Here is an 11,341-nt window from a genome sequence, read left to right as displayed (position 1 = left end):
ATATTGCTGAATAACAGTTGAATAAAAAGATTTTGAAATAAAAGTTTTACAGATGTGTCTGCCTTTCCCTGTGTCCAGAAGCTCCCTGAGAAGGCTTCGTGGCTGTCTCTGTTCCCTGCCTTGTCACAGCACAGAGAATTGAGGAAAGCTGCACCACAAATAAAATAAAACTGAAATCAGTTATTTATTACACACCCCACGTATTGCCAAACCCCACAGCGGAATGTGCTGGCAGCTAGTCACAAGCTATAGCTGCATTTTCCTGTGGTGACACCAGTTATCTCTGGGCAGTTAATGCAAGATCTAGTCAGATGGACAGTGTGACGGTGTTGCGCGTTTAAGGTAAGTTGCTTTGGTTTTCTGCAGGCCTCTCTGAAAAAACATGAATCAGGCAGTGGAAAATGAAAATAAAAATGAATCAACCTGGAATGTTGTATTCCGTAGACCTGGTTCCAATATTTGATTAAAATACATTCAGATTTTTAAAATTACATAATTGTGTCACTTGGCTTACCAAGTGAGCTTTCCTCTAATGAAGCAAAAGGCTTTTTTACAGTAAATACAGCAGTTATTTTTCTGTTCCAAAATGCTTGGAGTTTAAGTGAGATAATAGGATGACTTGGTAAAGAAACACGACTTTCTTTAGCTGAATTTAGGGAAGTACTTTGAAATTTCCTATGTCTGACTGTGATCCTTATCCTTTCATTTGCGTAGCATTTTAGAAAGGACCTTAATTGTGGAAATGGTAAAGTGACAGCTACAGCGCCAGCAGGACTCTGTCAGCAGCAGCAGTGGAGCAAAAGCAGGATGTGCCATTGCCTTACCTTGTACCTGAGTCCTCTTCTAGGAGGGCAGGAAGGGATTTTCAGTTTCTCAGATGGTCAAAAGTTGCTTTTTCTAGGACTGCCAGTAATAGTGAGGGATTTGTGCCACTTGCATCTCACTAGGTGCGAGACTAAAACACATCTGTGTTCATACATGCTACTACATTGTGGTAATAAAAGCCCTCTTGTAGTGGGGCAAACTTACCATGGGGACCCAAAGGTGGTAATATCTTTGTAAAATGTCCATCTCCTTAATGCCAGCTGTAGTAGCCTGTGGATTGGGGAATAATACATAATCATCCCACAAAAAGCAGAACTGCTCTTTGGAAGAAGTTGGGGGAGGTGGTGTTGCAAGCCTGGAAGTGCATCAGAGCATGAGAACTGAAGAGCACAGTCCTTGGCTTCCATATGCGCGCAGGAGGGCCAGTCTTTTATAACCTAAAAGGAAAAAACGGGTGGAAAAAAAGATCTGAATGTCAGGCCACACCTAAATTAATACCGGCATTCATGTCCGGGAACTTGTTCAAGGACAATTATTCAATGCAGAGGTATGTGTGGAGTCTGTAACGTCATGAGAGCTCTAATTGTTCGAGTAACGGCTGGTCATGACAGTGAAACCTGCCTGGGTTTGAACTGTGGGTCCTCTGGTGAGCTCATCATCACTGCTGCTTTTTCCCAAGGGCAGAGAATATTTCTCAGTGACTCGTCTTCCTTCTAAGGGAAAGAAACAAAAAAAAAAATCCACAAGAGGAAGAAGAAAATCTGCCTAAATTTATCTAAATAAATAGCTGACGCTTAAAGCTGTGGAGCGTGTCCATCTAGGAGTAGTTATGCTTCTATTTCAACTGGAGCCATACCTCAGCATGCTCTCTTAGTAAACAGATCATCTGCTTTGCGCTGATACTTTTGTTTCATCACTTACAGAGTACATTATGTCTCGAATTGCATGCTGTGTGGTTTGCAGAAAACATGGAAGGAAATACATCATCTCGCATTTGTCCTTCCCTTTGTATTGTATCCTGTTGCCTGCACAGGGATGTGGCAGCAACTGGAAGTTTTGTGTGCGGTGGCAGGAGTAGAATTATCAAGGTCTTTTAGACTTTAATCACATTAAAGGTGAAAAAGTATTAAATCTGCCACTAAAAATAACTTTTTTTATCCTTTCTGAGATCAGAATTAAGTGTGCCGCGGTAGGAATAACAATTCTTACATTCCAATTCACTATAAAACCTCAGAACTACTAAACAATAACCTGAGGATTTGATGAAAAATCTCTTCTAACAAGAGAAATAGGCATCTTTTCTTTCCAGTGAAGACATGCACACATACAGAGATAACTCATTCCCAGCACAGAGGATAACTTCAACAAGGGAGCAGATTGCCAGGATAACCTGGCTCTACCTTTACCTTTGCTATATTTCTGCCTTCAAAAATGTGCAGAATGAGTCCTCCAGGTTTTGCGGCCTTGGTTTCCACATTCAGGCCAGAACTTTTGGAAAATACACAGCCTATGTTTGGCCCAGTATTTGCATAGTGCAGGGGAAATAACTGTCTAAAGAGGAGGCCACAGCTTTTGGTACAGTATTTAGTCTTTAAAAAGCACTTAAAGGAATGAGAAACATTGTGATAGAAAAATGTAAAGAATTTGGAGCTGTATTGCTTGTGAGTGCGTTAAGGACTTCTGCTAAAACATCTGTCCTTTGAGAGTGCTCTTTCTTCTGAAAAGGGCAACTGCCTCACTTCTGCTGATTGTATTTACAAAGGGCAAAGTGAGGTTTTGCTGTACCTTTAATGGACAGAGGCTAGTAGCAAATCTTGCTCTTTCATAAATCTCAGCATTCCTCGTGGTGTCTGCTGTCAGAATCGATTAGGAATAAGTGCTCAGGCTGCAGAGCCATGGCCAGGCGCCGTGTGTCCTGCAGTGCCACGCAGAGCTGGGCAGAAAGTCCTGCAGCGCCGGGGGTGGTGGGCGCATTCCCGGGCACCTGGGGACAGCCCCTGGTCCCTGCACGGGGGACAGCACGGTCAGCAGCTCCTCACAAAGGCAGCAAGCAGGCGAGCTGGGAAGCACGAGTGATGGCTGTTAGGGGCCAGAGCTGAGTCATCTGTAATATAATCATAAGGAAACACACATTTTTCCTGAGAGAAAAATCAATAGAACTTTGCACTTTTCCTTGTAATATTTCCAGTCTGCGCCATCAGCCGCAGTTTGCTCACAGTTATACTGCTATAAATTCACCGCGAGTTAATGGATTTCTACAAAAATGAATGGATTTACAACAGTGTAACAGAGCTGATGCTAGAGCCATGCACATGTAAAAGTACATGGAACAAAAGTAGTTTTATAGCACACAGGTGACCTTCAAAGTGCCAAGACCTAGCAAGTAAAAAGCAAAATTACCTAGTTCCTGGTATGCTCCTTTTCTGGGAAAACTCCCAAGGAAAATAAAGTGTGCAGTCCTGAAAACATCACTGTGGCTGGTGAGAGGGCCAGAGCCCCACTGAAGACAAGATGGGTGAGTGACCAGTTTCACACTGTGATGGAGAATGCAAAAGACTGACTGAACATGTCATTTTTCATTTCCTGCATAAAACATTCTGGAGCCTAGTCTCACTTAGCATTAGTAAGTAAATAATGTGTTTCCAAATTCGTGTGTCAAAACTAGGTTGGTTAATGTATGAGCTGCCTCTGTTGCATTTGTTACTATGCAGTAAATTTCATGCTTAGCCAAAGGCTGGCAAAGTTCATTTACTCATTATCCCCAAACTTCGGGCAGTTATTATTCAGACTCCCCTAGTACATCTATTTAATAAGAAGAGAACAGAAAATTGATGGGATCAAAAATGTTAACGTCTTAATTAATGCTTTTAGCAAAGACTGATTGGAGGGGGGGCTGTTAGGAGAATATTAATTTGTAGCAAGCAAGTGTGCTGCCTGGTTCTGCGCAGAGCTCGGCCTCTGCAGCCTGGTGAGCTGCCAGCCCGTGGGGACACCGCCTGCATCACCTGGGGGCTCTTGCCACCCGGTAAGGGACACCAGTGCTACAAGCCATGGAAGAGTGCTAAAATACCAACATACGCCAACTATTGCTGGTTAATAAGAGAGTGTTTTGATGATAAAACATTCACTTACAGCAGAGAAAAGACGTGAGGTTTTTTTTTTTCTCTTCTTCACTGTTTTGGGCTTTTGTGGCATTTTTGTCCCCCGGCAGCCATGTAGCACTGCCGATCACTGAGCTGCGATGCAGGGGGCTGCTGGGTGGTTGAGGGCTTCGCTCTCCAGCGAGATGCCCCGAGGCAGAGCCCAGGGCTGTGTGCATGCGTGGGAGGTTTGGGTTTGTTCACACAGCAGCAGCAGTTACACTTAGTCCATCGGAAAGTTAACAGGCCCTAAAACACCAGGAACAAGAGGAAGGCTAGAAGAATGCCTGCCAGCAGGAGGGCGGCCATTGAGGAATTTCCACATCACCCTGTCCTGGCCCAGAGCAGCAGCAGCAGCAGCGGCAGCACCCCTTCTCTGGGCACAGCCATGTGGTTCGACAGGGGATGGGCAAGAGGAAGGGAGGGGGTTTGTTCCTGGTTTTAGACCATGTTTCTAAAACCCAGCAATCTCTGCTGAGTAAACGATGGCTATTATTATAAATGGAGCCAGCTGGGGAAAATATGTGGTTCAGAGCTGCATCAATGACGATCCAAAATTTAGCACTGAACAAGATGGCTTTTTTTAAGGATTCATGCTAATGTCAATGAATGGATTGAAATCTCCTATTTTTCCTCTGGTGACTGCCAGCCTTTTAATTATAGCAATTATGGACATTCCAGGCAAATCACAGTTACATTAAGAGTCGAATCAAAGAGGACTGTGCTGTAGTTAGTTAATGGATTTCCCTATTTGTTGCCTATAGATTTGGTTTCCTGTTATTGTTAAAATGTTTCTTAAATCTCATATGGAAAATAATCTGTAGTTTAATACAAATTAAATGACCAAGGTCTTGATAAATAACTCAGAAATGCTTACAATTCAATTGAGGAGTATACTTTTTCAATAGGACATATTTGAAATTTACTCTGGGGAAGATGGGAAAGGGGGGATTAAGCTATTATTTTTTTCTATTCCATGACCAGATCTGTCAAAAACTTTAATTCATCTCTGTGTTAATATCCTTGAAATAAGAAGCAACAGGTAAGACCCTGGGAGTGTAATGCAGGATGAAAAAACAGATGGCCACACAAAATGAGCTCTTATGTTTGTATTTTCTTGTCATTTTCCTTGAAAATCTGAAGTAATTGATTTTTTTTTAACAAACTTGAATAGGAATTCTTCATTACTAAATATTTTTCAGGCCTGTAAGTTGCTCTGACACTGTAGTGAGTATCATGACTCATTTTGGGTTTTAGGGTGATCTACATAGTATCTAAGCAGGTGTTGATCTGTCAGGGGTCAGCTGTTTTGGCAAAAATTAGTAGGCTACTTCTGATTTCCAAGTGCTGTGTTTTTTATATCAGTTTTTAATTTCATTTTTTTTAATAGAGTGCTTCTGTATTCATAGTCTATGGTAAACATGAGATTTACCTCTAAATTCCCATGGCAGAGCCTCTTTTTAAAGTATAGGCTGTAATTTATTTACTTACTGTTCTGGACAGTTGTATTTCAGTGCTTCCAGAGTTGTCAGAGTTGATCCAAGTCACTGATACCTGTCAGTTTGTCCTAAATCAGCTGTCTTTGCAGTTTTAAAAATGTCTCATCAGCCCCACAGGGAGAGCTTCTGCATTGTTAGGACGGGTATGAGGAAGGTTGGTGTAAGGACTGACACCCCGCCTTGGTTTACCTCATCCTTCCCTCCCACAAAGAGCAACATGGTGGGTTGCTGTGACCTAGATGTGAGCAGCATGGCCAGATGGGAGCCTGCATTGTTATACTGAACACACATTGCTCTGAGCTCTGGAAAGCTGGACGTACCTAGTCAGTGCACCTTGCTGCGACGTGAGCTTGGGAGCTGCGCTTGCTTGGGAACGTTGATAAATCTTTAGACCAGGACAAGGTGTGCACATCTAAATCTGAGTCAGGCCAAGGAATAACTGTACTGAGTGATGATCTAGACCAAACCATGTCTGTCAGCAATATCTGTTACCCTGAGGGGAATGCACCACTTGAGAAAGTGCACAAGAGAAGCTAAAGGCAACAAAATCAAATGAGACAGTGAAAATGTACAGTTTGAATAAGGAAACATCAGTTACTTTATGATCTTTACCAAATACACTCACGTTTGTGATTCATTTATACTAATTCAGTGCAAGACAGTAAAAAGGTAATCATTCAGTGCTACAAATAATGATAATAGCATAATCCATTTATAGAATGTTTGGATATAATTTCAACCTTTATAGTATAGTGGTATGAAAGTCTCAAGTTAGTTAAATGCACAGCGAGGTGCTAATTGCAATCCTGGTTAAAATGAACCTCAGTTTATGGTTAAGTTGCTGGTTGAGCTAATGACTTTGTATCTGAGCTAGCCGAGTCCCACTGAAGTCAGCAGCCAGAGTCCTAATATAGTGAAATCTTTTAATAATTAATAACACTGGCATTTCAGTCTCCAGAGAAGTAGGCAGAGTTTGACAAGGCAGGAAGACCAAAACTGAGTACTTACCGGGGCACTGATCCTGTGGTGGGCTTGTTGATGTGGCCACCTTGCAGACTTCCAGCACACAGCAAGACAGAAGAAAGGCTCGCCTTGCTGCCACCAAAACTGGGGAGCTCAAACCAGAACACACATTAGTTAGCAATGCACACTGGGCACCTGTCAAAATCTGAACTGTAATGTGATTTACTATCAAAACTGAGTAAGTGGAACTAAATCCAGCTTGCTGCAGTGTCAAATGTGAGAAGTTGAACTTTTTTGCAATATTTTTCAAGACCATAAAATATCTTTACTGACCCAAGAGTTAATTATTTTAAGACCAGAGAGGTCTTAGGCTACTTATGCTAAAGCATTTCACTAAAGCAAACCATCTCAAAAGCAAATGCTTTTTGTCAACCTGGTCATAAATGTGCATGGAAAAGTCAACCAAGTTTAGACTCATTGCCCGGGGTAATTCAAACCTTGCCACCACATGTTTCTGGAGCAGAGCGCACCAGGGAAAGCACTGCTCATGTTCAGGGCCGTGAAAATGCCGTGTGTTCACACAGCGCGTTTCCCTTCATTCACTGCTCATGTGTTACTGCTGGCATTTACACGGCTTGGGAAAAACATCCGCCTGGTCTGTTGTTCATAGTTGGGAGTGCGACTGCAAAACGGCGAGGGAAGAGGGGGGGTGACGTGGGAAGCCACAGGGGCCATTTACCTGGGGACACCGTAAAATTCACCTGCTGTGGGGTTGTGGGAGTAGGAGACAGACGTGCTGCACAGCCTGCACGGGGAATGTGCTCAGTCAGTTCTGCGGTCATGCTGAAGCCATTTATTTTTATTTGAGCAACACTTAACGTTCCCAAAACAGCCGGATGGAGCTCAAGGAGACAGGTGAATAAGCAGGAGCAGCACCATTTGCCACGGCTCAGAAGTTTCACTCTGCTCTAAAATAAGCTTTTTTCAGTGGAGAAAAAGGGTGTGCGGTTTTTTCTTCATGTGCTGAACAAAGTAGCATAATAAGGTGTTTTCCCAAATAAACTCACAGATAATGATTTTCATCGTGCATCCCTAGCTAATTGGGGTGCGATGAAGTGCATAATTCAAATGCTATCTAGCCTGAGGGCTTAAAGCAAAGCTTAACTCTGCCTGCAAACTGGAGTGGAGATAGCTGATGTGACAACTGCCTATCAGTAGGCTGCAGACTTTCAAACGAGCAGGCGACATAGGTGCACTATCTGATTGCAGCTTAAATTCTGCCTACAATTGTGCCTGCTTGGTTCAGCGTAGTTACTCAATGGCCAATAAGGCATTAAATAGTCACAATGTACAGCTTATTTCAGGAGAAAACATTTTAACAGCACAGGTGACTCATGCATGCATTAAGAAAACCAGGACACAGCGTACCAAATTTAGTTTAGCTACAGTAAAATAATTGTAATAGAGCAATGCTGACCCCAGCTACTGAATGGTGACACCTGGCTTTTGCTGCACAGCAGAGATTAGGTTTTTCTGGTTTGTTTTCCTCCCTCTCTCTTTAGATATATTTCATGTATATAACATATATTTAGTATTTAGATGTTTGAGACAAAACCCCAATGTTTTGGAGAGAGAAGTGCCCTTCCAGACCAGCAGTGCAAACCATGGTCTCATGGAAATAACAATTGCAAGTGGAAAACAGCCCTTGCTGTGCAACACCTCTGCTTTGTTATATTGCAATATATTTTCTTATTTTTCATGTGCCTGCTTTGTGTGACCCTGCCAGTATGTAAAAATAGCTGTTGACAGTTTCTTTGTTTTTGTTTTATTATAATATAATTTATGGGATGCTGAAAGTCTGCAAGTTACTTGTACTTGACTGACATGTCTCTGAGAGTCAAAAAATTGCTATGTATACTTGACTGAGATTAAAATGGGTAGACTGTGTATAGCTGTATCCTGCTTTCAAAGTGCAGGATTGGAAGGCTTCCATTAAATTGTTATTTTCAGTTATTATTAGCTCCTAAATCAGTTAATATAATTTCTTTCCCATAATGAATGCACAGCATTGTAAGCCTAAATGCCATGTTTTCTATTGATCTATTTCCACAACCTGTTTAGTGAAATAATTAAAATGATTTACATGGCTGACCCAATATCTTAGTGGTTTAGTAAATCATGTTGCCGTGTGGGAGGCTCAGCTAGTTTTAAACTCTTGGCAGCACCAGGGCCACGGAGCCGGGCTGCAGTGAGTGCCATGCTGCGTCCGAAGGCACGCTCAAAGCCGGCCTGTGAAACTGCCTCCTCTGACGCTCAGGGAGAACAATGGCTCTGACTGGTTTGTTCCTTCATCACCTCTGTGCAAAGGAGGAACATTGCTTGGTGCTACCAAGCCAGAGCAGAATTTGAGCTGCAATGTGCAGGTAACAGATCTTCACTGGCAACTTGACCATTCCTGTTTTCTGCCCCAGAATTTACCCCATATGTCTCTGTGGGCAGTGAAAATGGGGCAACTATGAGCTTGGTATTTTTACATGCAAGACAATGTGGGAAATGGCTATTTCTACCTTTTTTGGTTGCTTTAACTCCTAAGAAGAGGACAACTCTAAACACAAATTCTGTTTAAATGCCAGGGTTTTGAAGGGCTCAGCAGGACTCAGTAGTGTCAAGACAGAGATACACTAAGGCATGCCCCAAAGTCTCTTAAAATCTCTGGAAGTCCCTTTGGTAATCTCAAAGGGCCATAGGTGACTCCTCAGGTGACAGGAGAGCTTCCTTAAGACAATCTCCCTGGCACAGGAGCTCTCCTGTAATGATATGGCTCTCCTGACTCCTCCACATCTCCCACAGCTCCTACAGGCAAACACACAGGGCTGACGTGGGGAGGACTTAGAAAATATTCCCAGGTTTGTTTCTAGCTCAGCTCCCGGTGTTAGGGTGACACTAACGGGGAGCCCTCAGAGCAGGGGCAGAAGGACACTACAGCAGTGCCTGAGAGGAGATGTAACAGCCAGGCTCTGTAGCAAGAGTGGCAAGAGCAAAGTACATGTAAAGTACTACTCTGAAAAGCTGGTAGCAACCCTCTTTCTCATGAAAAATGTGCATTTTGACAGCTGCAGTCTGGAACAAAAGGGACTGAGGTGACTTCTGTGGGATCAGGGCAATGGCTGCAAAGCAAGGAGTGTGCAGCCAGGGCCAGCCCTCACGGGGATTGCGCCCTGCGGGGTCCTGCCCTGGCCAGCCGCACAGGGAGGACATCCCTTGGGGACATGTGTGCGGGCACGAAGGTCGCAGACCTCCATCCTGGCCCATGACAGGAGGGACAGAGCCCATAGCTCTGAAATCAGTCAGCGTTTGAGACACCATTTATAATGTCTCCACGTGCAATCCCTGAGCAAGTCTCAAGCTTGCTTTCAGCATCTAGTACATTTTTTTTTTTAGTTCTATTCTTTTGCATAATTATACAAAGAAAAGAAAAACATCCTATAAAAACTTAAACATTTGAAGACGGTTGTTGGATGCGCTTTGCCGCAGATGTCATTATCTTCCTTCCCTGACCTTAACCTGCCACCATTTCTATTTTGCTTTAAATGGACCTGTAATTTCACAATGTGAATTCAGCTGGAACTATTCTTTTTGTTTAATAAACTTTACCCTTGTGCTGACTGCTCCAGACTCTGACAAGAAACACTTCTTGTTTGTGACTGTTCCAAAACGTAGGTCTGAAATTCAAAAAGAAGCGTTGGTAAATGGGCTGTAATCACACTGAAGGACAAGCGAGTATTACTCCTCTAAGGCAGGAAAAAAATAAAGAAAAATCTGCTTTGCTTTTTGCTGTCTCAATGCTGATAATTTTACAGATCAGAGGACTTTTTCAGAAAGAAGCCTGCTGTGCTGCAGTGTTTCAGAGTTGAAATACCTATAGTCATGCCCTTACCACCACACTTGGAAGTGTAAATCAGGGCCTTGTTTCTACAAGCACCACACACCTGGCAGAACCTCGCTCTGCCGGCAGTGGAGGGCCTGTGCGGTGGCACCCACCACCAGCAAGCCCCGGCAACTCCGGATTTACCATGGGGAAGAGTGTGCAATGTTAATGGCATATCTATCCTCTAACGCAGGCAGCTGTGTGCGAGAGCTGTAGGGATGTTATATGAGAGCTTGATGGCTGTGACAAGTATGATTGAAACTGGACACAAGGGTCAAAAATTACCTCAGAGAGGGACCATAACACAAGCACAAGCCACTCGTGTGCACAGCAGGGTCACAGTCCCCTCACTGCTTTCCACATCAGGCAAACATCTCCCCCACTCTGACGTCTGTCTGGCCTCAGAATTAGTTTTCTTCCTGAACAGGACAACCACAAACCCAAAGGAGTTGGGCAGCTCTGCCAATGGTAAATGCCACATCACTAAAGCTGAGCAGAGACTTAGTCATCGCCCCGAGCCCTGACAGCACACGCAGTTCTGTAGTGACTACCAGCGCACTTTGACAAACCAGCCAGTCCTTTCCTGCACCCCCTCTGTGCACCTACCAAAGCATCCTTCAGCTTACTGTCGTCTCAGATAACCGCTGTTCTTCCTGTAGGTGTGATCGCCACTGCAGCACTCCTAATTTCACACTCACGTAACTCTTAGAAATCCTTTTAAACCGCACCAACCTCCGTGACTCAGGCTCAAGCAATTTGCTAACTAGGGCTCTGTACTTACTGAGCTGTGGCAAAGCAAAGGATCCTCGGGCAGCTGTCTGCAAATATGGTTCAGGTCAGTTATAAGTCTGTGATTAGTTAATTTTGTTTAGTGGATCTGCTTAAATTAAACATCTTCTCTCTCCCATTCTCACCCACTGTTCTGTTTTTAAGAAGTATAAGGTGCTTAATAATCTCTGCCACCTGAAATAATCACTGCCAGGATG

General features: G+C 43.5%; 1 protein-coding gene across 17 annotated transcripts in view; it reads right to left on the bottom strand.

Moving 5' to 3' along the window:
- Positions 1 to 11,341, bottom strand: part of LOC129212203 (uncharacterized) — a 50,120-nt gene that overhangs the window by 8,771 nt on the left and 30,008 nt on the right. For 3 of the 17 annotated variants that reach the window (XR_008579099.1, XR_008579102.1, XR_008579098.1), the window contains 8 exons: positions 10,082 to 10,149; positions 7,189 to 7,395; positions 6,473 to 6,579; positions 5,785 to 5,957; positions 3,226 to 3,359; positions 2,611 to 2,929; positions 1,030 to 1,538; positions 31 to 955 (listed from right to left, as the gene is read on the bottom strand). Coding sequence is in view for 7 of the 17 variants with exons in the window: in XM_054840465.1 (XP_054696440.1) it covers positions 2,850 to 2,929; positions 3,226 to 3,359; positions 6,473 to 6,579; positions 7,189 to 7,395; positions 10,082 to 10,149 (596 nt within the window). In the remaining 10 variants the exon portion in view is untranslated. Of the gene's footprint in view, positions 1 to 30; positions 956 to 1,029; positions 1,539 to 2,610; positions 2,930 to 2,952; positions 5,958 to 6,472; positions 6,580 to 7,188; positions 7,396 to 10,081; positions 10,150 to 11,341 lie in introns of those variants that run through there. The other 14 variants (XM_054840467.1, XM_054840466.1, XM_054840464.1 and 11 more) reach the window with 10 other exon arrangements.

The sequence above is a fragment of the Grus americana genome, chromosome 13, assembly GCF_028858705.1.
Source record: "Grus americana isolate bGruAme1 chromosome 13, bGruAme1.mat, whole genome shotgun sequence".
Taxonomy (NCBI): Eukaryota; Metazoa; Chordata; class Aves; order Gruiformes; family Gruidae; genus Grus; species Grus americana.
Note: the sequence above shows the minus strand (reverse complement) of the source record. Positions and strands in the feature narration are given on the sequence as shown.